This window comes from Rhinopithecus bieti, unplaced genomic scaffold (assembly GCF_001698545.2).
Source record: "Rhinopithecus bieti isolate Rb0 unplaced genomic scaffold, ASM169854v2 scaffold_21891, whole genome shotgun sequence".
NCBI lineage: Eukaryota > Metazoa > Chordata > Mammalia > Primates > Cercopithecidae > Rhinopithecus > Rhinopithecus bieti.
In genome coordinates this window covers 1,507,302-1,533,800 of record NW_016810869.1, presented here as the reverse complement: position 1 = coordinate 1,533,800, position 26,499 = coordinate 1,507,302, and the positions used below count along the sequence as shown (strand labels likewise).

At 35.8% G+C, this 26,499-nt stretch overlaps 1 protein-coding gene across 4 annotated transcripts in view; it reads right to left on the bottom strand.

The window, feature by feature from the left end:
- The window catches only part of CDH18 (cadherin 18), a 1,176,273-nt gene that overhangs the window by 233,311 nt on the left and 916,463 nt on the right, over positions 1-26,499 (bottom strand). For all 4 annotated transcript variants that reach the window (XM_017893219.1, XM_017893218.1, XM_017893220.1 and 1 more), the window contains one exon: positions 24,775-24,894. In XM_017893219.1, coding sequence (XP_017748708.1) covers positions 24,775-24,894 — 120 coding nt within the window. The remainder of the gene's footprint in view (positions 1-24,774; positions 24,895-26,499) is intronic.

The following is a 26,499-nucleotide window of genomic DNA, read 5'->3' as shown; positions in this document are numbered from 1 at the left end:
AATAAAAAAAAATAATAAAAATAAAAATAAAAATAAAAAATAGCCCGGCTAATTTTTTTGTATTTTTAGTAGAGATGGGGTTTCACCATGTTGGCCAGGATGGTCTTGATCTCCTGACCTCGTGATCCTCCCATCTTGGCCTCCCAAAGTGCTGGGATTACAAGCGTGAGCCACTGTGCCGGCCAAAAAGATTTTTCAGTTGAATCTTCTTTTGGATATGATCTATCATCTATAATGAGAGTATGGGAACCACCAGTTGTTCTCCATAGGACTGAATGCATTTTCCATTTATAAATGTGACTTATGATAAGCTCAAACACATTTTTCCTATTCTACTGGAGAAATATGATGGGCATAATTCATTTGAATAACTGCGAGTGCTAGTTTGGAAGTTTTGTTTACTGTTCTAAGAAGGGAAGATATTGTTGCCTGCAATATAATCATTTATTTTATTCTGTTAACCAAACAATACTCAACAGAAAGTCTTCCACATAAGACACAAACAACAAACACTAGCTCAGTGAATCAAATGGTTGGAATGAATCTTATGAGTGAGTTTGCTTATACGCGAGCTATAAAAATAGTAGAAACTCCAGCTGAAATAAATAATTTAATGCGTGTATTAAGAAAAACAGAAAATATCTAGGGAAGTGGAAAATATCCTGTTTCGTGTTCTAAAAATATGACCTATCTCCCACATACATCCCAATATTTTGCAGTTGCTGCAGGTGATTCTCCGCCTTTTCAAATATGAAACAAAATTAAGTCATATGGGTTATTTGGAATGAGAATAATTAGCTGTACATCAATCTCAGCTGCATAGTTCATATAGCTCATACAAACAGAACTACATACAACGGATGCATTATTTAAATTGTATACTGAAAATATATTCATTTAGACTATAGGCATATTGGTTATTTTAAGTGGTTTCTATGTGAATCCGTAATATATGATTTAAAGAATTTCATTTTAAACTCACGGTACTAGTAAAATTGCAAAATGTAGATTATTTTATGCAAAGTTTATACATAAATTGTGACTATACTTTCTCGCAATAATATAAAAAATCATCAGAAAAAAAGTTTAACAAAGTGGCATGATTGAATACTCCTGACAAAAGGCTCTAGATTTTCCATAAAGGAAGAAAATATGAGAAGGGAAGTTTAATATTTCTGGAATAAAACACATTTTGTAAGGGTCACAAGAAGAAAAATTGAAAGCCTTTCATCTTAATGATACCTATGTCGTTAAGAGTGGCCAATGATAGCCTTAGGGGTATCCCATGAATTCTCAGAAAGAGCAAATATAGTTAATCCCTCTAAGTGTTCACAGTGCCTGACCAGGGATCCACCTCTATCCTCTTAAGATGAACATGGGCTCTGTCTAGGAAGGTAGTTTCTTTCTAGTTTTGCCTGTTTCGGGTCTCTTATTCAGTTATACTTTATTGAAATTCCACATGGAATCTTTCTCTGTCACTGGCAAGTGAGACTACTTTTAAATACTGTAAATGCTGCAGCTTCTCAACGTCAGATAAATTCTATCTATACTTGTTTATATGCACTTATCTTAGCAAATTCAGGGTCCATTAAATCATTTTACAAAGATCTGTATCATATGGCAATAAGAAAGTGTAGTCTGTATACAAGAATAGGTCACATTCTTGATAAGATTGCCTTAGTGAAAGGATTAGTGTTCTGTGATTTTAAGATATGGAAGTTTTTTTTAAATAAATGATTTGTTTCATCTATTTTTATGAAAGCATTATCATTTTATGAGTTTGCACATGGAGATCAAAGGCTTGCTATTGTTTTGTTTATGGACCATATGTTACAATTTAATAAATACATAGAATTATAAAACCTATAAAACTAGGCCTTGGAATCCAAGCATCAGGAGAGAGGTAGTTCTCAATATTATATATGGATCTTGACTATATCGAAAGCTAATTTGGCTCAATTAAAAAAAAAAATCTCCAAACATTTGATAATGATCTCTAAAACAGCTATGTGTTTTAATTATAAAATAAAACTTTAAAATCACAATAAGTTAAAAATTATAAGTAGAATGTTGTAAAATAGGAATCAATGTAATAAAATTATAAAAGGCATAATTTCTACTCTTAAAATGAAATAGTTTAGCTATCTACATGTGAAATAAAATAAAATAATATGGGTACATAAATGACACCTTTGAAAGGGAGAGAAAAGATGTGGAGGAGAGAGAGAAAGAAAGAGATATTCAATATTTCTGTGTCTTGAAGAGATTGGGATAGGTGATTATACCATTTAAACTTCAGGAATGATCACCATCTCAGGTTTGATTCAAAGTTTGAGTAGCAACTGCAGGCCCTCAGCATAAGACATAATGATAATTTCTTGCAAAAGTATTTCTTAGAATGTTTGTGGCGATCTGTTTCTCTTCCCTACAGGTTCCCAAACATAATTGAGGTCCCCTCCTTTACAGTAACAGAACAGAACACTAGCTTAACTCTAATCAGCATTTCTTCTGTCCTGAAATATTATGAGTTATATTCCATCATGATCCTTGTGCACATTTTTAATTCTAAAATACTTAAGTAATCAGAATTTTTATGTAATAGGTTAATTCAGTATCTATTCAATACACACATAAGCACAGGCATACTCACTGATTATATGCACATCATTAATCTCTTATTATACTCATATTTTGCATTAGGTTATATATGCTCATCCATACTGTCTTATTCAATGCTCCCAAATAAACTGCAATTGATCTATGAAAGGCTACAGTTTCCCAACTATATTTCAAAAAATATGTAGTCAGGACCCAAGGAGTGTGCAGAATTCAACTTTAGTGTTCTTTTGACTATACAACACAGCTCATATTCTAAGATACAACCTTATACCTGTTATGGACTGAATGTTTGTTTCCCCCAAAATTTTATAAGTTAAATCCCTAATCCCAAATTTGTCAGTATTTGTAGACAGGGCCTTTGAGAGGTAATTAGTTCATGAGGGTAAGCCCTCACGAATGGGATCAGTTCTCTTATAAGAAGATGAAGACACACGAGAGAGATGATGTCTCTCTTTCTGTGTGTGTGTGTGTGTGTGTGTGTGCGTGTGCGTTTGTGTTTCTATCTTTTTGTCTCTCTCTCTGCCATGTGAGGACATAGCAAGAAAGCAGTCATCTATAAATCAGGAGGAGATTCGTCATCACGGTAATGCAATAATCTTGGACTTCCCAGTCTTCAGAACTGTGAGAAATGTTTGTTGTTTAAGCCACCCAGTGTATGGTATCATTAATAGCAGCCCAAACTGCGGGTGGGAGATGAGATATTACTTATTGGATATAGTGTACACTACTAGGGTGACAGCTACATTGAAAACCAAGACTTCACCACTAGGAAATGTACCTATGTAACAAAAGTGTACTTGTACCCCTTAATTGTATACAAACTTTAGTATACATTCAATTCATTTGAGATATTTATGTATTATTATGACTTTTTTCTAGAAATAGTTATGCCCTCTTTCATCTTTTGAAAGAGTAAGATACAATTACATTTTTGTAAAGTAGCAATCATCTTAGGCTCCATAAAAATTAATTTGCTTCTGAGTGAATACAATTCTGTACAACTTATCCCACAAACCAGGGTTCCTAACCAAACTCCATTTGTTTATAAGAGTATCTGTGCTGTATTCACACAAAGCAAACAACATCAATGTGTACAATGGCACATATCTAAACAACTGAACCATCCTATCTAGACATTTCTACACATAAAAACGGTATAGGAAAAACAGAATGTTACAATCTTATGGAACCACCATTGTATTATGTTGCGTTGTTGAATGAAACATAGTTATGTAGTGCATGACTGTGTGTGTATATGCCTGTGTGTCTCTCTGTGTATACAAACAGTGTTTGGGGAGGTAGAGAGAGAAATTTCCTTTTTGTTTAAGTTATGTATATAGTTATTACCTTTTCCTTTAATTTCTGGGGTTTTCATGCACAGTTTCTATACAGAGAAGGATTGGGAGCAGAAAGCACTCTCTTTTAATGCGTGCATTTGCTCTTGCTTTGGATGACTGCTTCACAAACTAAGAATGACAGTCTCCTGTGGGTCTTTTGCAAGCACAGGTATGCTGATGGCAAATCCAGACTGCCAATCAATTTCAGTGGACTCCCAGGCTTGCACATGTATTTGTATCTAAACATTCCCAGTAGAAAGTCTTTCATTTTTCTCCCAAGAAGAGTTTATGGGCCTTGTTTCCATCATAGTTTCTTTAAAATCCATACTTGTATAACTTTTTAGTTACTGTCAGACTCAGAGAAAAAAAATAGGAAATAGAAATTTTGTTGTAAAAGTGCAATAAATTTAAATAAACAAAGTGCAGAAACACAGTGAGAAAAAAAAGAAAGAAAGAAAGCAAGTGAGTAAAAAATAAGTATGGATGAAGAAATCCCAAAAAGACAAATAGTCAATGTGGTCAGTAAAATTATTGTAAATGATAAAAAATATTAACTGGGGCTACAGATACAGGAAATGATAAAAATATGGCTAAAATACCAAATTTTAAATCTTGTATATTTGGGAAAATCTCTAGTTAGCAAAGTGGGAAATTTATGTGTTTTAAAAAATAACTGAGGTTTAATCCGATAGCTCTGTAAAGGAGGGACAACTTCTCTTGGAGAAAAGAAAATCCCTGCTGTATATATCTCTTGATAAAGGATAAAATGTCCTGTTTGTGTCAGTGAACAAAAGTATGGCAAATAAGATTCATATTTCTCTGCACAGTAATATTTGAGTTTCTGTGAACCTTCTGGAAGACATTGAAAAGATAGAAACAAACAAAAAATGTGGCCCAAAGAGTGCGGGAGATGCGACAATTATGAAATAAAAACAGGAGCTTTAGTCTCCTATGACACAGAGTTATGAGGAATTTTGAGGTAGTATTTAATTTGTTTCAAGTTGACCCCTTTGTTCATAGATCACAATTATCTTTCATATTCCCTCAACATTAAGAAAAAGTCTAGTTACGGCAGAAGTCCTGTGTTAACAGTGTTTGGGGGCAATGAAGGCATATTGGCTCTATTGTCCAGCAAGAACAGAGAGAAGATAGTACCCCTTAGAGATAAAATTGATTTATGACTGAGCGAGCAGGGGAGGAGTTTCTTCTCAACTCTCCTTTCTGAGGAGGGAAAAGATCACCTGGTGGCCATCAAGCAGACCAGACAGAGACAAAACTCTTCATCTGAGGAATTTGGAACTAATGAGAGTTTCCTATTATCTAAAACCAGCATCTGGTACCAGACTTCTTTCCTAGAAAAGTATAAGTAACTAAAATTTCTATACATCTACGGAATGCATGCATATTGAAACATATTGTGCAAGCCTTGCTGATATCAAGGCACCAAAATGTCTACAAATATAAACATTTATCATGACCAAAGTGGCTAATATGGTCCAAATTACCCTTAAGCTCCTGCTTTAAGGCCTACAAATACCTCTAAGGAAAAATTCACCAGGGTGCACTTGGTCCTGTCTTGCCGAAGCTCCCTGCTGCACTCTTCTGTAGCGTTCTTTTTCTTTTTCTTTCTATTTTCTTCTGAGATGGAGTCTCCCTCTGTCGCCCAGTCTGGAGTGCAATGGCACAATCTCAGCTCACTGCAACCCCCGCCTCCTGGGTTCAAGTGATTCTCCTGCCTCAACCTCCTGAGTAGCTGGGATTACAGGTATGTGCCACCACGCTTGGCTAATTTTGTACATTTTAGTAGAGAGGTGGTTTCACTGTGTTGCCCAGGATGGTCTTGAACTCTGGAGCTCAGGTAATCAGCCCACCTTGGCCTCCCAAAGTGCTAGGATTACAGGTATGAGGCACCACACCCCACTGCAGCTTTCTTTCTAACAAAACGTCCCTTTCGGCCAGGCATGGTGGCTCACGCCTGTAATCCCAGCATTTTGGGAGTCCAAGGTGGGTGGATCACCTGAGGTCAGAAGTTCAAGACCAGCCTGGCCAAAATGGTAAAACCCCATCTCTACAAAAATACAAAAATTAGACGGGTCTGTAGTGTTATGCACCTGTAATCCCAGGTACTCAGAAGGCTGATGCACGAGAATCACTTAAACCCAGGAGGTGGAGGTTTCAGTGTGTTGGGAACACGCCCACAAATCTGACCATAAGCAGGCCCCCAAACTGGCCATAAACAAAATCTCTGCAGCACTGTGACTTGCTGAAGATTGTCAGTTTACCGGAATGAGGGCAGAGAACACCTGGTCCACCCAGGGCAGAAAACCACTTAAGGTGTTCCTGAACCACAACAAATAGCATGAACGATCTGTGCCTTAAGGACATGTTCCTGCTGCAGATAACTAGCCAGAGTCCATCCTTTTGTTTCCTGTTTTAGTTAATCTGTAATCTACAGAAACAATGCTTATCACTGACTTGCTGTCAATAAATACGTGGGAAAAACTCTGTTCATGGCTTTCAGCTCTGAAAGCTGTCAACTCCCTGATTCCCACTCCACACTCCGTATTTCTGTGTGTGTGTCTTAATTCCTCTAGCGCCTCTGGGTTAGGGGCTCCAAGACTGAGCTGGTCTTGGCAAGTGGTGTCTATACGTGGGGTTGAACTCGGGTCAAAGGTTTGCTGAAGTGACGGTTGGAGAACGTGGAACTAAGCTGGAGGACACCCGAGTACTCTTAAGCAATCCCTGTGGTGAGTAAGAAGCGGAGCTCGGAAGCATCAGGGTAATAATGAGCAAGTGCGGGCTCTGGTTCATTCCACCATGGAACCTTTTCACGGTGGTGAAATCATGAGGAAGGAGAGTATAATGAAATAACAGAAGAGGTGACAGAGCAGGTTTGTTTGCCAGCTAAAGCTAAAGAGGCAAAGGAGGGAGAGCTTTGTCCCTACCCTTGTGCACCCCCTAATTATTTTGAAGAAAAAGAGTGGCCTGAAACTCAAGAATTTTCTTTTGCAGAGGACACAGGGTGAAAAGTAGTTGCCCCAGTGATGGTTCGAGCAGCGCCTCGAGCGACCACTCTCAGTTCTATTCAGTCAGGAATTCAGCAATCTAGAAGATACGGAGTGATATAGAGGCTTGGCAGTTCTCTGTTAGGATATGCCCCGCCGCAGGTCAACAGGGAAGTATTCTAGCTACATTTGAGCCTTTTTCCTTTAACACACTTAAAGGATTTAAACAAGCTATTAATCAATATGGATTAGGTTCTCCTTTTGTAATGGGACTGTTAAATAATGTTGCTGTCTCCGGTCAGATGATGCCAGCAGGGGCGATAGGATTACTAGATAGGTAGATCTAGTTTAAATTTAAAAGGAGTGCAAGTACATACAAGAGTCATTGATTCAGATTACAATGGGGAAATTCAAATTGTTATATCTGCTTCTGTTCCCTGGAAAGCAGAGCCAGGAGAGCGCATAGCACAGCCCCTGATTGTGCTGTATGTGGAAATGGGGAAAAGTGAAATTAAATGAACAGGAGGATCTGGAAGCACAAATAAACAAGGCAAAACAGCTTATTGGCTGAATCAAATTACTGATACATGTCCTACCTGTGGAATAACTATTCAGGGAAAGAAATGTAAAGGTTTGATAGATATAGGAGCGGACATTTCAATCATTTCTCTACAGCACTGGCTGTCCACGTGGCCAATTTAACCCACTCAATTTAACATAGTTGGAGTTGGTAAAGCCCCTGAAGTATATCAAAGTAGTTATATTTTGCATTGTGAAGGGCCCGATGGACATCCTGGGACTATTAAACCAGTTATAACTTTTGTACCTATAAATTTATGGGGAAGAGATTTATTACAACAATGGGGAGCACAAGTTCTAATTCCAGATAAATTATACAGCCCTCAAAGTCAACATATGATGCAGGACATGGGGTATGTTCCTGGTATGGGACTGGGAAAAAATTTGCAAGGTTTGAAGGAACTGCATCAGGTGGAAAGATAAAGTTCCCAGCAAGGTTTAAGATATCATTTTTGATGGCGGCCATTGTTAAGCTTCCTATACCTTTAAAATGGTTAACAGATAAGCCAATTTGGATAGAACAATGGCTGCTAAATACAGAGAAACTGGAGGTTTTAGAGGAGTTAGTTATTGAACAATTAGAAAAAGGACACATAGCTTCAACATTTTCCCCCTGGAATTCTCCAGTCTTTGTTATTAAGAAAAAATCAGGTAAATGGAGACTGTTGACAGATCTTAGAGCCATTAATTCAGTTATACAACCTATGGGGGCATAACAGCCAGGATTGCCTTCTCCTGCTATGAGTCCAAAATATTGGCCTTTAATAGTCATAGATTTAAAAGACTGCTTCTTTACTATCCCCTTACCTGAGCGGGACTGTGAACGGTTTGCATTTACAATTCCTGTGGTAAACAACCTGCAGCCTGCTAAGTGTTTTCACTGGAAAGTGTTGACACAAGGCATATTAAACAGTCCAACAATTTGCCAGACTTATGTAGGGCAAGCAATTGAACCTACTCATAAAACATTTTCACAGTGTTACCTTATTCATTATGTGGATGATATACTTTGTGCTGCCCCCACTTGAGAAATATTACTCCAATGTTACGATCACTTGCAAAATTCGATTTCTCACACCAGTTTAATTATAGCTCCTGACAAAATTCAGATTACTACTCCTTACTCCCACTTGGGGACCTTAGTAAATGACACTACAATTGTGCCACAGAAAGTAACCATATGTAGGGATCAATTGAAAACATTCAATGACTTTCCAAAATTACTAGGGGACAGTAATTGGATACAACTTGCCCTAGGCATTCCTACCTATGCCATGAGTAATCCATTTTCTATTCTTAGAGGAGATCCTATTCTCAGTAGCCCTCAGCAACTAACAAAGGAGGCTGAGGCAGTGTTACAGTTAATTGAGAAGCAAGCGCATAAGACTCAAATAAACAGAATAGATCCAGAGAAGACTCTAGATTTGCTAATTTTTTCAACTCAGCATTCACCTACTGGTGTTATTGTTCAAGAGCAAGATCTTGTAGAGTGGCTTTTTCTTCCACATACTAAGTCATGGACTTTGACTTCTTATTTGGACCAAATCACTACTATAATAGGAAATGGGAGAACTCGGATTGTTAAATTACATGGATATGATCCTGGAAAAAGTATTGTCCCTCTGATGAAGGCACAAATACAGCAAGCCTTTATAAATAGTCTTACTTGGCAAACCCATTTAGCTGCTTTTGTGGGCATTCTGGATAACCATTTTCCTAAAATGAAACTGTTTCAATTTTTGAAATTAACTAATTGGATTCTCCCTAAAATAACTAAATTTAAACCAATTGAAGGTGCTGAAAATGTCTTCACAGATGGGTCTAGTAATGGTAAAGCTTCTTATTCTGACTCAAAATGTAAAGTTTTCCAGACGCAGTTTGTAGCTGCAATTGAGGTATTGACTGCTTTTGATGTGTATATTAATGTTATTTCTGATTCTTCATATGTGGTTCATTCCACACAATTAATTGAAAATGCTCAGTTATGATTTCATACAGATGAACAACTGATGACTTTGTTTACCCAATTGCAAACAGCAGTTAGGTGTAGAGTGCACCCTTTTTATATCACTCCTATTAGGCTCATACATCTCCTCCAGGACCTTTGACTGCAGAGAATCAAATGGCTGATCACCTATTTGCTACTGCAATATCTAATGCCAGACACTTTCACAATTTAACTCATGTTAATGCTTCTGGTCCCAAATGCAGATACAGCATTACTTGGAAAGAAGCTAAAGTTATTATCCAGCAATGCCCAATTTGCCAAATGGTGCATTCCTCATCTTTTACAGGAGGAGTTAATCCTCCAGGATTGGAACCTAATTCTCTTTGGCAAATGGACATTACACATGTTCCCTTGTTTGGGAGACTAGCTTATGCACACATATGTGTGGACACCTTTTCTCACTTTGGGCTACATGCCAATCAGGAGAGTCTTCTGCCTGTGTTAAACATCACCTTTTGCAGTGTTTTGTGGTGATGGGCATTCCAGCTTCTATTAAAACAGACAATGCCCCAGGCTATAATAGCCAAGCTCTAGCTACATTTTTCCCTGTATGGAATATTAAACCCACATAATTCTCAAGGACAAGCCATAGTGGAAAGAATGAATCTCTCCTTGAAACAGCAGTTGCAAAAGCAAAAGGGGGGAAACAGGGACTATGGACACCACATATACAAATGAATCTAGCATTATTGACTTTAAATTTTTTGAGCCTGCCTAAAGGCCAGATGCTATCAGGAGCTGAAAAGCATCTACAGAAACCAGCTGCAAAGACAGAAGCAGAACAACTGGTTTGGTGGAGAGACCAGATAACAAAAAGTTGGGCAATAGGTAAAATAATAACTTGGGGTAGAGGTTATGCTTTTGTTTCTCTAGGACCGAATCAACAGACAATTTGCGTGCCATCAAGACATCTAAAGCCTTATTATGAGCCAGATACCCAGGAAGAGGTTTTGGGAGGATCCCAAAGACTGGCCAGTGGCAGCATTGTCCAAGTTAACACTGAGGAGGACCCCAACTGTCATGAGCAACACCAGTTGAACACAGTCACCTACCTGGGGACAGATCAAGAAGCTGTCACAGATGGTGGAAGAAAACCTGAGGAAAGCGGGACAACCAGTCACAGTGAGTAATTTAGTGACAGCTATGATAGTGGTGATCACCATTGCCATGAGTATTCCTTCAACAAGAATTGACACAGAGAACAATTATATTTATTGGGCATATTTACCTTATCTACCACTTCTACTGCCTGTAAGTTGGTTGGACCCCCCAGTGGAGGTATACACTAATGATAGCTCTTGGATGCTCGGTCCTACAGATGATGGAGGCCCATCTCACCCACATGAGGAAGGAACTGTTATGAATATTTCTTTAGGATTTGAACATTCGCCTATCTGGGAAAGGCCACTAGTTGCCTACTCCCTCGCTATCAATCTTAGCTGGCAATAATGCCTGGATGTAATCACTCTATGACACAGTTACACTTGCTTTCTCGTCTCAGTATTTACCACAATAAATCTGCTCCTATAATTGAGGTATACCACCCTCAAAACCTATTTGTAAACAGGATTGGACCTGGTCAGAAAAATAAACGTGCTTGTGTGGAAAGATTGCATTGCAGAATAGGCAGAGGTGCTGCACAACAATTCCCATGGAGTCATTACCGATTGGTCCCCTAAGGGGAGGTGTAGCTTAAATTGCACCTCTCAGTCTGCATGCCATGGCCACACTATGTTCAGCTGGTCTGAACCAAATAGTCAGATGTTAGAAACGGTAAGAAGTACAGCAAGAGTTCCTATTATCTGGACACATGACGGTATAGTGGCACCTCAACCTCAAATGATATGGATCACTCTAGGAGTTAAACACAAGGATTTGTGGAAACTATTAATGGCTCTTAGTAAGATCAAAATTTGGGAAATATTGAAAAAGCATCCAGAAGGACATTCTACAAACTTGCCTTTGGATATTGCAAAATTAAAAGAACAAATATTTAAAGCATCCCAGACACACCTGACCTTAGTGCCAGGGACTAGAGTGTTTGAAGGAGCTGCAGACGGATTAGCAGCTACTAAACCATTAAAATGGATAAAAACAGTTGGAGGCTCTGTGATTTCAATGATGATTGTGCTTTTAATTTGTGTTGTTTGTCTTTATATAGCCTACAGATGTGGATCCCGATTCCTGTGAGAAGCAGCTCACAGGAATAAAGCCACCTTTCCTTGTATCACTTTGCAAAAACAAAAGGGGGGACATGTTGGGAATAGGCCCCCAAATCTGGCCATAAGCAGGCCCCCAAACTGGCCATAAACAAAATCTCTGCAGCACTGTGACCTGCTCATGATGGCTATGACACCCACACTGAAGGTTGTTGGTTTACCAGAATGAGAGCAAGGAACACCTGGCCCACCCAGGGCAGAAAACCGCTTAAGGCATGCCTGAACCACAAACAATAACATAAGTGATCTGTGTCTTAAGGACATGTTCCTGCTGCAGATAACTAGCCTGAGCCCATCCCTTTGCTTCCCATTTTAGTTAATCTATAATCTATAGAAACAATGCTTATCACTGGCTTGCTGTCAATAAAATATATGGGTAAAACTCTGTTCCTGGCTCTCAGCTCTGAAGGCTGTTAACTCCCTGATTCCCACTCTGCACTCTATATTTCTCTGTGTGTGTGTCTTTAATTCCTCTAGCACTGCTGGATTAGGGTCTCCATGACCGAGCTGGTCTGGGCATTGCATTAGTGAGAAAAGATGGTACCACTGCACTCCAGCCTGGGCAACAGAGCTAGACTCCATCAAAATAAATAAATAAATAAATAAATAAAAACACAAAAAACAAAAAACAAAAACAAAAAACTTTCCTTTCAAACCTGTACTGTTGGTAAATTCCTCTTATTACCCATGAGCCAATCACTTGCCATGGCAGTGGCTCTGATACCTCACCTGGCACTTACTGCTCACCTGGCACTTACTTCAGAAATATGTGGAGGAAGGGGGTTGGAGGACTTTCTTCTGACACTGCATAGAATGGGAGCTTGAGACATTTATTTGGATTTTAAAGAAAAGGCTTGGCCTAGTGCGGTGGCTCACACCTGTAATCCCAGCACGTTGGGAGGCCAATGCATGTGAATCACCTGAGGTCAAGAGTTTGAGACCAGCCTGACCAACATGATGAAACCCTGTCTCTACTAAAAATAAAAAAAAATAAAAAAATAGCTGTGTGTGGTGGCAGGCTCCTGTAATCCCAGCTACTCAGGAGGCTGAGGCAGGAGAATCACTTGAACCCAGGAGGCAGAGGTTGCAGTGAGCCAAGCTTGTGCCATTGTATTCCAGCCTGGGCAACAAGAGTGAAACTCTGTTAGAAAACAAAGATAAAGGAAGAAAAGAAGAAAGAGAAAAGAAAGAAAAGAAAGAGGAAGGAAGGAAGGAAGGAAGGAAGGAAGGAAGGAAGGAAGGAAGGAAGGAAGGAAGGAAGGAAGGAAGGAAGGAAGGAAGGGGAAAGGAGAGGAGAGGAGAGGAGAGGAGAGGAGAGGAGAGAAGAGAAGAGAAGCCTTATCTCAAAATGTTGGGAGAGTTAGGCACACAAGACCAAAGTAAAAAGAAAATGAAATTGAGATTTTAACAACAACAGAAAAAACATAAGTCTTCTTAAAACCATAAATTCGGCTGGGCTCAGTGGCTCATGGCTGTAATCCCAGAACTTTTGGAGGCCGAGGCAGGTGGATCACCTGAGGTCAGGAGTTCAAGACAAGCCTGGCCAACGTGGTGAAGCTCTGTCTCTACTAAAAAATACAAAAATTAGCCAGGCTTGGCTACACAGGAGGTTGAGGCAGGAGAATTACTTGAACCCAAGAGGCGGAGGTTGAAGTGAGTCAAGGTCACATCACAGCACTCCATCTGGGGTGATAGAGTAAGACTCCGTCTCAAAATACAAAAACAAAACACCCATAAGTTAATGATTCTTCTCTTATTCAGACATTCAGCTTCTCTAAATTCAATATATGGAAGACGGGAATATTTTTGAGAAATAAAATAATAAGGCAATTAAAAAACCATGGGCATTAATATTAGAAATGGTATTATTCTGAATAACTGCCTTCCCAAAGTCAGATTTTATTTCTGTATAAACAAATATTGTCTTCCATGTGTCACACAATGCATTAACCATTATGGAAGACAGAAAAATGAGTAATGCAAGGTCTCAATGAGCTTGCATTCAAGAGATTTATGTTTTAATTATGTACATACAGAACATGTTGTTTTAGTTTCTCACAAATAGTTTACTTTGTAAACTTGTAAATCAAGAATTATTTTATTTATCATGTTTCCAAAAATATTTAGTTTTCTAAGAGCTCTGAAATACTACTGTTTTGGCAATCATTTGGGAAAAACCCTAGCCTAGAATATTACATGATTGATAGAAGTAATAAAATAAAAACTGTTTACAGAATATCAGAGATGTGACAAATGTTATGTAAAATACAAATAGTACTAATATTTATTTAAAAATAATAATCCACAAGTCATTTCTTCCACAAAACTTTTATAAACTTAGTTTTGTAGTTAAATTTAGATAATGTAGGCCTTCAGTACAGATAATGAGGTATAATTTGAAGTCAAATAATAGGATGCCTTTAGTTTGGTTCTTCACACAAGGCTATCATAACAAAACAGCATGGTACTAACATAAAACTAGACATACAGATTGATAAAATATAATACAGAATTCAGAAAGGAAGCCACATACCTAAGGTCAACTGATCTTTGACAAAGCCATCAAAAACATACACTGAGGAAAGAACACTCTATTCAATAAATGGTTCTGGGAAAATTAGATTGTCATATGCAGAAGAATGAAACTGGACACCTATTTCTCATTATATATAAACATTAACTCAAGGTGGATTAGGAGTTGATATCTGAATCTATAAAAGTACCAGAAGAAAACCTGGGACAAACTCATCTAGACATTGGCCTAGGCAAATAATTCATGATTAAAACCTCAAAAGGAAATGCAACAAAAACAAAAATAGACAATAAGACTATGTTAAACTGGAAAGCTTCTGCACAACAAATGCAACAAATCAACCAAGTGAACAACTTTCAGAATGGGAAAAAATGCATACAAACTATGCATCTGATAAGAGACTAATATCCAGAATCTACAACAAATGCAAACAACTCATAAACAACAACAACAACAACAATAACAACAAATAACCCTTTTTCAAAGTGGGCAAAAGACATAACAGACATTTCTCAAAAGGAGGCATGCAAAGGGCTGCAAAGGGCCACAGTGCACATGAAAGATATTTCTCAAAAGGAGACTCAAATGGCTATCAAGCATATGAAAAAAATGCTCAACATCAGAGAAAAGTAAATTAAAACCACAATGAAATAACAGCTTACACAAGTCAGAATGGCTGTTAGTATAAAGAAAAAAAAAAAAACAGCAAATGTTGGAAACACTGCAGAGAAAAAGAATTATTATACACTGTTACTAGAAATGTAAATTAGTACAGCCTCTGAGAAACAGCATGGATAATTCTCAAAAAACCCAAAATAGAACTACCATTTGATCCAGCAAACCCACTACTACTGTTACCCAAAGAAAATAAATCATTGTATCAAAAGCATATCTATACCCATATATTTATTGAGGACTATTCAAAATAGCAAATATACAGTAAGTATCCATCAATGGATGACTGGATAAACAAAATGTGCTATATATACACTGTGGAATATTACTCCTCCATTAAAAAGAATGAAATCATATCTTTTGCAGGAACATAGATGGAACTGGAGGTCATTATCTTAAGTAAAATAATGCAGAAAGAGAAAGTCAAATCCTACATGTTTTCTCTTATAAGTGAAAGCTAAATATGTGTACACATGGACATAGATATCGGAGACTCTGAAGGGTGGGAGGGAACGAGGAATGGAAAATTACTTAATGAGTACAAAGTCCATTTTCTGGGTGCTTATTATACCAAAAGTCCAAACTTCACCACTATATATCCATGTAACAAAACTGTACTTGTATCCCTCAAATGTATAGAAATAAAAGAAAATACAGATAATTAAAAACTTGCTACTGCATGTAAAGCACTCAGGGAGGCCTGCTGTGGAAAGCAACAGTAACATCTATGGTATTTAAGCCTTATGGAGCTCTCAGAGTAGAGAAGCAACACCATATGAACAAAAGGGCTACTGCCGTTTTAGGAGGAATGTAAAAACGTTACTCAAAGATCAGAGGTTAGTTCCCAGAGTTCAGGGAATCAACCATTGAAGTGTAAATTTGCCTGGGAAAGGCATGCCAGGAAGAGGAATAGCCTAAGTGAAAAAATAACACAGAAGCAGTGCTTGGTTGAAATATAGAAGTAGGTATGAGCATAAAATTTTTTATATATAATATATATAATAGGAAAAGTATGTGTATTTTCTATATATATGTGTGCATATATAGTGGTAAGAATTGTGGAACATTAATAAAATTCTAGTGCTTTCTAGATTTCATTGTACATATCTAAGATATTGGGTTAGTGAATAATCTAAGGAAATCAGTGGTAATGCAGTAAATTTAATCCTGTGGCAGTAGGATAAATGACCTCAAAATAAATTTAAAGTAATGAAAGAAAAATCAAATTGCTTGGTAATTATATAACACAAATTATGTTTAATCAGGTTTAAAGACTAAAGAACACAATTGCAATGTTTCCTACTATCTATTGATTTAATATTTGACAATAAATTAACTAGTATTAATAGCTAATACATTTGCCAGGCTATTGGCTAAACAACTATTCCCAGTACTTTTATTTTTCTCAATAGTTACTATCGAGATGCATGAAGCATAGAGTGAGGTCACACAAAAAAATGAAGATTAAATAAATTTCTATTTTATTAGCAAGAAATAGTATAAGACATGCTACAATTGACCAACATTGATTCTTATCTTTTTGATATGTAAAGGTGTAACTACAATTTTATAGTGAATTAGATGATTTTTTTTACCCTACTGGTAGCAGCTGGTGAGTTTTTTGAAAACAATTGATATTTTTGAAGGAGTAGATTCAATTGATTTCCTTACCCTGTTTGCTTAACAGCTTTATGTAAGTTTAATTTACATACTATAAAATTTACTTGTGTACAAGTCAACCTACTTTCATCTTAATTGTTTCATCTAGAGCTACAATGAATAGTTTGATTAGCATAGATCACTGATCTAGAATTGTGTTTTGTTAGAACTATATGCATAGGAATTAAATTTGATAGATATTATTCTGTTGATGTCAAAAAGACACTATGATCTTGCCACAGAGTAGGAGAATTATCTGATATCTATAGTGTCTACAAAGTACTTTGGTACTTTGTGATGGGAATAAAATTATTTACCAAATATGCATTATCAGTGGAATATCAGAGAAAAATGCATTTAGTTTCATTTTGATTCCCCCAAATAGCAAACCTAATATAACTTTTGATATTTCAACCAGTGTGAAAAATGTCTTTTTGTAGTTTAATATTGCTACTGTAACTGTAAAGTGGTTATTCATGGAGAGAGAGCAGTGTGCTCTCTCTGGTTCATAGATTTCAGGTTGAAAGTAATGAAAAGTATTCTCAGGAAGCCAGCTCAACACCTGCCTGGGCAGTGCACTGTACTATGAAGGTGATTCATATGTCTGCAAAGTGCATTTCACAAAGGTCCCAGGTATCAGTTAGTGGAGGGTATGCATCTGAACATAAACATAATGTAATCGGAGTGACTTCATTGAGGTCCTTTTCTTCAGCAATCTCCATAAAACTTTCTCTTTGTGTGCTTGTTGTCATATTATCACAAATGCATATTTAAATCCAGAAGATGATAAAGCCAATTGAGGGAGCATTGTCAGCTTTATAAAGATGTCAAAATTTTCCTAAAATACCTCAGTGGCCTCACTGGCCAGAGCAGTGTCGATAGACACAGGGAGGTTGGAAAAAATCTAGATTTTTAACTGCATATGTTGCTACCCTGAGGAAATCAGAGTTATGATATGACAGGCAAAATGAGAAACCAATATTAAATAGACAACCACTCATGTCCACTGGAGTTTAATAACTCTTTATTTCTTAAATGTTGTCTAAAGCTGACATTTTTTTTTCTTGTGTTCTTATCCTTACACAATCTGCTGCAGTTCAGGAACTACTTGGAATTCCTTCCTAAAGTAGACAAAGTGAGATTTTTTTTTTTCAGTAAATGGAACCTATTTATTTTTTTCCAAGAGGAACAAATTACTTAGCTTTGATGATGACTACCTAACTCTTTTTCTTTGTTAGTCAACTATAACAGAATTATTTTTACATTTCTACAATAAGTTCTCAATCTCCTTGATAGGTTCTTTAAAATGGTGATTACAAGAGAAGGGACATACAGCAGGTCCTTAAATTATGTGGTTTCCATTACTTCATTTCCTTATGACATGGACGGAAACAATATATGGTGTCATTATACTTTATCTCGCTTAAAATTTGCAGTTTCCAAGAACCTATGAATGATAAATGAGGACTTACTGCATAATCATTTGTGTAAGCAATTATTATTGTTGTAATTATTATTATCAATAGGAATGGGCTATAAAAAGATAAACTGACAAAGCATATTCTATTGTGAAATCTTCTTTATCTTCTGCAGATATTGTAAGCCACAATTTAAATATTTTATCTTCTTAGCTTTTAATAAATATACTGACTTTGGAAAGTGAAAACTATCGTCAAATAGATGTTCATATGAAATTATATTAAATTAAAAACAAAATCGATAGGACTTCTAAAGATGTTTTATATAGTTTTTTAAAAGCATATAGAGAAATCACTCCTAAACTTATTATTTTGCTCACTGAGCAAAATGAAATGAAAGAAATTTGGGGAGGAAATAGAGAACCAAAATTGTTGATGAATTTAATTATTTTATGCAGACTGGATAAATAATGTAGGAAAACCTTGTTTTCAATTACATCCTATGAAATGCATTGAGGTCTTCAACTGAGTTCATTTTTTTTTTTTTTTTTTTTTTTTTTTTTTTTTTTTTTTTTTTTTTTGAGACGGGTCTCGCTCTGTCGCAGGCTGGAGTGCCAGTGGCCGGTTTTCCCTCAGCTCACTGCAGCTCCGCCTCCCGGGTTCACGCCATTCTTCTCTTTTCTCAGCCTCCTGAGTAGCTGGGATTACAGGCACACACCACCACGCTCGGCTAAGTTTTTGTATTTTTTTTAATAGAGACAAGGTTTCACCATGTTGGCCAGGCTGGTCTCGATCTCCTGACCTTGTGATCCGCCCGTCTCGGCCTCCCAAAGTGCTGGAATTACAGGCTTGAGCCACCGCGCCCGGCCAAGTTCATTTTTATACCTGATTGAATTCTGCTACAAAATGTTAAGAAAAGGTCATCTTGAAGAATCACAGTTAATGTCGGTCAAGAGCTCTGCATTAGTGACTGTTGTTTCACAAAGAGCATGGCATCTAGAGACACTATTCTGAGTCAAGACTGTCAATTTCGAAGATAAAAGGTTGGTTATTTTATTGCCTAACTTTTGTCTCCTTATAGATTATCATTCACAATTTTCTAATGGTATATTTCTCTTATTTATTGTGTTTGTAAAAGATTTCTTGAAAATGTTTGGAAAGAATTTAATTGCATGTAAGTTCATATTGTATCTTACCTTTATAAATTTTATGTAACTATTTCGACTAAAAAATTTTCAAACAAATTAATCATTTTTTTTCTACTTCAGATAAGACTATTTCAAATTCTCATAATCATTCAAAATGTAGTCATTTTGGAAATTCTGGTCAATCTTTTTTTTTTTTTTTTTTTTTTGAGACGGAGTCTCACTCTACCACCTAGGTTGGAGTGCAGTTGCACAATCTTGGCTCACTGCAACCTCTGCCTCCCGGGTTCAAGTGATTCTCTCTGCCTCAGCCTCCTGAGTAGTTGGGATTACAGGCGTAAACTACCATGCCTGACTAATTTTTGTATTTTTCAGTAGAGACAAGATTTCACCATGTTGACCAGGCTAGTCTTGAACTCCTGACCTCACGTGATCCGCCCACCTCGGTCTCCCAAAGTGCTAAGATTACAGGTGTGAGCCACCGCTCCCCGACACTTGTCAATCTTAAAGAAGGAGACAAGATAACTTGAGTCCTATATTTTTTCAAGGACTGGGCTAAGAGCAGTGCCCTCATTTTCCCATGGGATTTAGGCATTACCATTCTAAGTTCATACACATGGAAACAGAAGCAAAAAACTTAAGTAATTTGATCAATTTATTAAGCAACTAAATAGTGTTCTAGGATTTTAACACAAAGCATCCCCAACTTCTTTTGCAATAAGCCTTACTATTTCAGAAAAAATATTTACAATTTATGCTATATTTATATCATATTAATTAAACTATAATGTGACTCTAAATAGTATACTAATCTTTGGAAGAAAGGCCAAGTAAGCAGTTTCTTCATTATATTTATAATAATGCCACATCAAATAAATAATAACCTGACTGCGTCTTTGAAACTGGTAGTCATTATTAGGTGTAGGGAATTTTACTTGATGCTAAGTGTTCTGTCCCTGTGAGATAGATGTTATTAATGCAAAAGAATCTGACTGATGAAATATTTGAAGTTCAATGTCTACTCCTTTTTAATATCATGTAACACAAAAAATTAAAATAATGAAATACATTAGGAGTATTGATAAAAGAATACGTGGTATGCTCTTTGTATATAAATAAAGATAGCCTGTCTGATCTTGCTATTTTTATGTACCTGACAATTAAATGTAGAATGTATCAATATAAATGTTTTCAGCTGCTATATTTTCTAAGTAAATATTCTTACATTAATTAAGATATGTAAACATTACATGAAAACTGATACATGAGTTTAAAACATAAACATACAAATATGAAAATAAATAAATGGCTTAGTAGTATTTACCAGGCATGTGAAAAAAACCCACTATGAGAACCATTTACACAAATGTATGAACTCCATTATTGACTATCAATGATTTATACATTGCATGTTAATTATGGTCAAAAGAGCTGAAACTGACTACTATCAACAATTGTTAAGGGAGGCTTAACTAGGATTTTGTAAAAGAGTATACTCCTCTATTTTTCCTGACATCAGGTTTTAATTTAGGTTTTCAGGCTTCCTGAATTGGTCATCAGGAAGATTCAATATATTTGTATGAAATAGGTATAGGCATGGCTTAAATTATAAGCACTAACAAAAATAATATTAAGTAGTTCCTAAGTTGTTAATTATGAAACAGCAATCAGAGAATCATCAAATGGACATTTGATGCTCAGGTAACGAACATTACGAGATTTTCATGTCCAATTAAAAACTACACACTGGTCTTCCATTCTATAACGAAATGGAAGGTTTCCATTCTGTTTCCAAGGCCTTGGAATGATACCTGGTAGATTTCTGGCTCTGTCTCTGACCTATGTTATGGGAACTAAGTCCTTTGTGTAGGAATTTGATCATTCAGTTTTTGTAGTCACCACCTGTCAAAAATTTTGTGATTTCTGAAGAGGCACAGAAACCTTGAAATACTGATTTATTTTTAACTCAGTTTACACTATATTAACTGAAGTAGGACTGAGATTTGAGTGGTGCTAATAAAGAACCATCATCCTAGATTTCTCTTGAATTTCATTTTCTGATCACTTAAAATGAACTTCTCACTCACTGGCCTTCCTCAAAATGCATTGCTTAGGTTTAGCTCTTTCCTTAGATAGTAAAATGTTTTCTTTAATAACTGTAAAAAAAGTTTTCTTCCAATGAATCTAGCCAGAAATAGCACATGTCTTTTATATTTTATCATCGTAGTCCCCTGCACCTTTTAAATGGTAGTTAATGTTAAACCATCACTTTTTAATGCACATTTGTCCTTTGTTGGTATACATTGAGCACAAATCATAAAATAATCATCTTAACAAAAGTCATTAAAAACAATAAATTTTTTCACAAGATGTTTCACCATACTGATAAAATTTCAGTGTAAAAAAAAAACATCAGATATTATTAATTTAAATTCTGTATCACATAATAACTCAACAGCCACACAATTCATTTTCTGAATACAGCTATTCAGAGATGGTTTACAAAATAGGAAGCCAAGGTCTCTGGAAGATCACAATGGTTAATAAAATTTATCTTTCATGGAAACAAGCCAATCCAAACACTGATTTTATTCATAAGCACTCATAAGTCTACGTTTTGAGGTGTCAAAAGTTATGTTTTATTATGATTGGTCTTCAGTGAAAATAACTAGAAACATGCTGAGATGGAGTCATGCTAATTGGGGAATGGAATTAGAGTGATACTATTAATATACGCCATTAAAAATGACTACTATTTCCATACTTCTTATATAACATGCCACCCAACATAACTGATTCTTTGGTTTTCAGCATGTTGGTAGCTTATTCCAGTCATTTTTCTGCACAATTTCAACTAAATTCATTAGTTCTGAGGATGTTTAATAGCATTGTAATCAGGTTTTTAAGCACAAATTGCCAAATTTGTTGTTTGTGAAGACTAATGAATGTTTTATTTTATACCCCACTTAGCACTTTCTACAGAAAACTGTCTAACTCTAAGATATTTGCATATTTAAAAGATCTTTAAAAACACTTTTGCCCCTTAATGACCTAGTAGGACAGATAATCATAGGTTCCCATGATGTATTAGTCAGTATAATACTGATATTAACACATATCAAAGTGGAAGCATGCACTTTATTCAATACATTAAAGCTCTGAAGAAAGGAACAAAGAAATGCAAGAGCAAAGAAAATTGTGTAGAGCGGCATTTGAATAGCAGCCTATTTATACTTGAGATAAACTTACTTTTGTTGTTTAATGAAGTACTCACTTAAACTGTAATATATGTACATAAATGAATGCACATTGTATTTATATATTATGTTACTGATATATTTGCTTCCCCCAAATCACAAGCTATAGCAGTCCAACACTATTAGAACATCACTCTCAGTGACCTGATTTATGCATCCAAGTGCATACACATACATGTATTTACTCACAAAACATATGCAAACATTCACATTCAGACACATGGGCACACAAAATTGACGTTTGTTAGCCAATTGTATGCATAAAAAGTATAAAAGAATTAAAAAAATCATACAGGATGTTTATATCATGGCAATATGCTATTAGGTAACTAACATTATTTATAAATAAATGTTTGGCTTTGTATGGCATCGTTAGTGGACTAATGTCATATATTTGTGTGCATGTGTCTTTATGCATGCACGCCTGTGTGACATGTGCATGCATGTGTGTTAGTATAATTCTGAACAAGGCAGTTGAAATAGTATCCCTGTTTCTTTCCTCTAGGGAGATGAGTATTTTAAGGTAGGAATTATACTTATTTTATATTTGAAGCAAACATCATTATTGGGAAAATAGAATAAAATGTGAAATATCACCATCAAAGAATGACAAACTTTTTCAACTAATTCTAAGCTCTTCTAATGGAATAATAATATGTAATCATAAATATGTACATTTTTGTGCCACCACTTAGATTACTGGATTAATAAGCATGTTTTCCTAAATATTAAGTGATACCTTGGAACTAACAGAAACTGCAGGTCTCATACTCATTGTCAGTTGCATTATGTTATTTATTTTATTATATCCCTATTTCTATTTTTCACTTTACATATTACAATCTATTCTATAATTATAATGCATATAAGGATATATATATATTCATGTGTATATTCTTCATTTCTATATCTATATCTATATATGTTCTACGTTGTTTTCTTTTTAAGGTACAAAAAAGAAAGAAAGTTAAGCAAGTATGTCTGAGATCTATTTATGCCAGTGTATTTCCATGTTGGAGCACTCCAGGAAAAGAAAGAAGGCAAGGGACCCAATCAAATCCTCTTGTAAACATGATAATGACAAAACTTTTGGTAAACAATCTCGGGGTATCAGCTAGAGAGAAAGCGCTTATCTATAACATCTTTTTAGTTGGATGTGCCTCACATAACACATTGGTAAACAAATCTATAATCTGTAGACTTATGGAACAGGGTTCCCTGAAAAATGGGTTATATGCTATATAGTTATAGAAGTATAAAGAGATATTTATGATAAAAAAATAGCTCCTTTCTGCATTAGTTATGTGGCTATGCCATTTACTTGGAGATGCCACATGTTGATCTGATTCAGAGTGCATCTCGCGGTCAGGAAGGACGTGGGGTGCTGCTGGAATATCCTAGATCTCTCTCTACTTTATCCATCTCATAAATATGCATGTCCTTAAAATTTTAGAAAAACTTGAGACTTGTTACTGAACACTTGTCTAAATTAAAAATGAGTTTTACTTAACTCAATTTTTAGCAAAAAATTGATTGTCAATGGGGACATTTGCTTTTTTATGGTTTTTGGATTATGCTGCTGTAGCAAATCCTGTAATACATTATTAAGCAGCCTTCATTACCATTTTGGCCTGATATGACAGGATATAATTGATGTGATATAATGTCTTATGATATGATTGATATAATATGTTCTGGCCAGTAAAAAATAAAAGGAGAGCAGATTTATATTTTTTCCTGAAAAAATATTTATGTCTTTGGCATTATTTTATTTTTTTTTACATAACACAGTAATTGAGGGTTGAATAATTTACTCATTAGAAAAAATTGCCAACTCAAGAAATATAAATCTCCCAATGCAATACAGTTTTACATATATATGTGTGTATGTGTATCTGACAATTTATGTGACAAGCAAAATCTATGCAGGAACATTTCAAAGAACTATTTACCCTCTTCAGCAAATAATTAAAACTAATATATAAGCAGAGCAAATAATATATTTGAAAATCTCATTCAACATTTGTAATATGACATATTTGTTTTAAACAGAGATTATTTATTTAAGTATTACAGACATATTGAAGGATATGTAACATTTTCTTGCATGGGTATAAATAATGGATAATTAACATAATAGGGAAAGCGGTTAATTTATTTTCAATTATTTCATTACATTGTTTTAGAAAAAGTGAGGATATGTTTAAAATGTGTTAAAATCACATTATCTGATGGAAAAGAGCATCTAGAAATAAAAACCATTGCTTTATAATTTACTGTAGCAAACGCTTGCATGCAAGTTATGTGTAAACACACTAACCTGTTTTGGGATCGACGGAGAAATAGGGTTGTCCCTGGAGAATGCTGTAAACCACCCGAGCACTGTTTCCATAGGTAGGGTCATCTGCATCAGTAGCTGTCACCTGTAGAACAGAGGTACCTGTGCATTCAGGAAAACAAATTTTAGTGTGTGATGGCATTTAGCATACGATTAATTTGAACACAGAAAATGGGTATGGTGAAATGTCTATGGAGATCAGTAATGGTTGTGTCCTAGTAAATTTAATTAAATGTATGTATAAAACATATTACTTGCTTTCTTTCCCTGCCATCAACTGTAATGAAAGAGAGTCTAAAATATAATATTGGTCTCAAACCTTTTAACATGGTTCTTTATGTGCTGGTAACATTGTGAATGGTCTCTTTTGATTTTCATTAAAAAAGCAATAAAACATAACCAAGGTTTGGTTGGCTTGCACTAATAAATCAAACTGGTACTAACTGTGCAGTTAAATCAGAGGTATGATAAAACTGTATATAACATGTTTCGTGACTGTTCTGAAAAGTGGAGGTGGAATGATTTGTGATTAAGTCGGGAAGGTGGGTGAGTTGACATTCAATTATCAATGACATCACAACACTCCATTCAAGTCATTTTCTGTGTTACACATTCTTTTTATTTATTACCTGCATAATTAATGAGTCACATAACTGGTCTCCTTTTTTTGTTTGTTTTTTTGTTTGTTTGTTTTTGAGACATGAGATGGAGTCTTGCTCTGTCATTCAGTATGGAGTGCAGTCTGCCTCCCAGATTCAAGTGATTCTCCTGCCTCAGCTTCCTGAGTAGCTAGGACTACAGGCGCCCTCCACCATGACCCGATAATTTTTGCATTTTTAGTAGAGACAGGGTTTTGCCATGTTGATCAGGTTGGTCTTGAGCTCCTGATCTCTGATTATCCACCCCCCTCAACCTCCCAAAGTGCTGGAATTAAAAGCATGAGCCACTGTGTGCAGCCAACTGGTCGACTAAGTTCAAATCTCATTCCTTTAGTGTCTCTGACACAGTGCCAACATTGCACTGGATTTTTTATAATGAAAATGAATTGTAAATTCATTTATAACATTAAAAATACTATATTTTGAGGTAATAAAATTATTGAATGTAGTATGCTCATGCCTTTATGCTTACTTTTTAAAACCCAATTTGCATAATTAGATACACCTATATAATATTTCAATTGTTTCTAAACGAAAACTTAATCTAAGTATAACATGACAACCGTATATTAAGGGATATACAACTTCATTGCAGAATTAGTGGGTAAGAATGCTCATGTAAGAATTCACATCTATTCATAAAATGTACCTGATGAATCATCTAATAGTACATACTTGATATTTTATTCCACATCACTAGAAAATTTCTACCTACTAATTTGGGTTATCTATCAAGTAAAAATATTTTTACAATCAAATGATCTTGTATGGAATTTTGTCTTCATTTTGGTATTTGAATATGGAAGCACTGACAATTAAGAGTTTTTTATTTTAGTAATGATGTCAATGATTCAGGACCTAATGTCTGTTCAACTAGAAAATGTGTACTTCTAGGCCTGGGTGTGGTGGCTCACGCCTGTAATCCCAGCACTTTGGGAGGCAGAGGCTGGGGGATCACCTGAGGTCAGGAGTTCGAGATCAGACTGGCAAACATGGCAAAACCCTGTCTCTATTAAAAATACAAAAATTAGCTGGGCTTGGCGGCGCA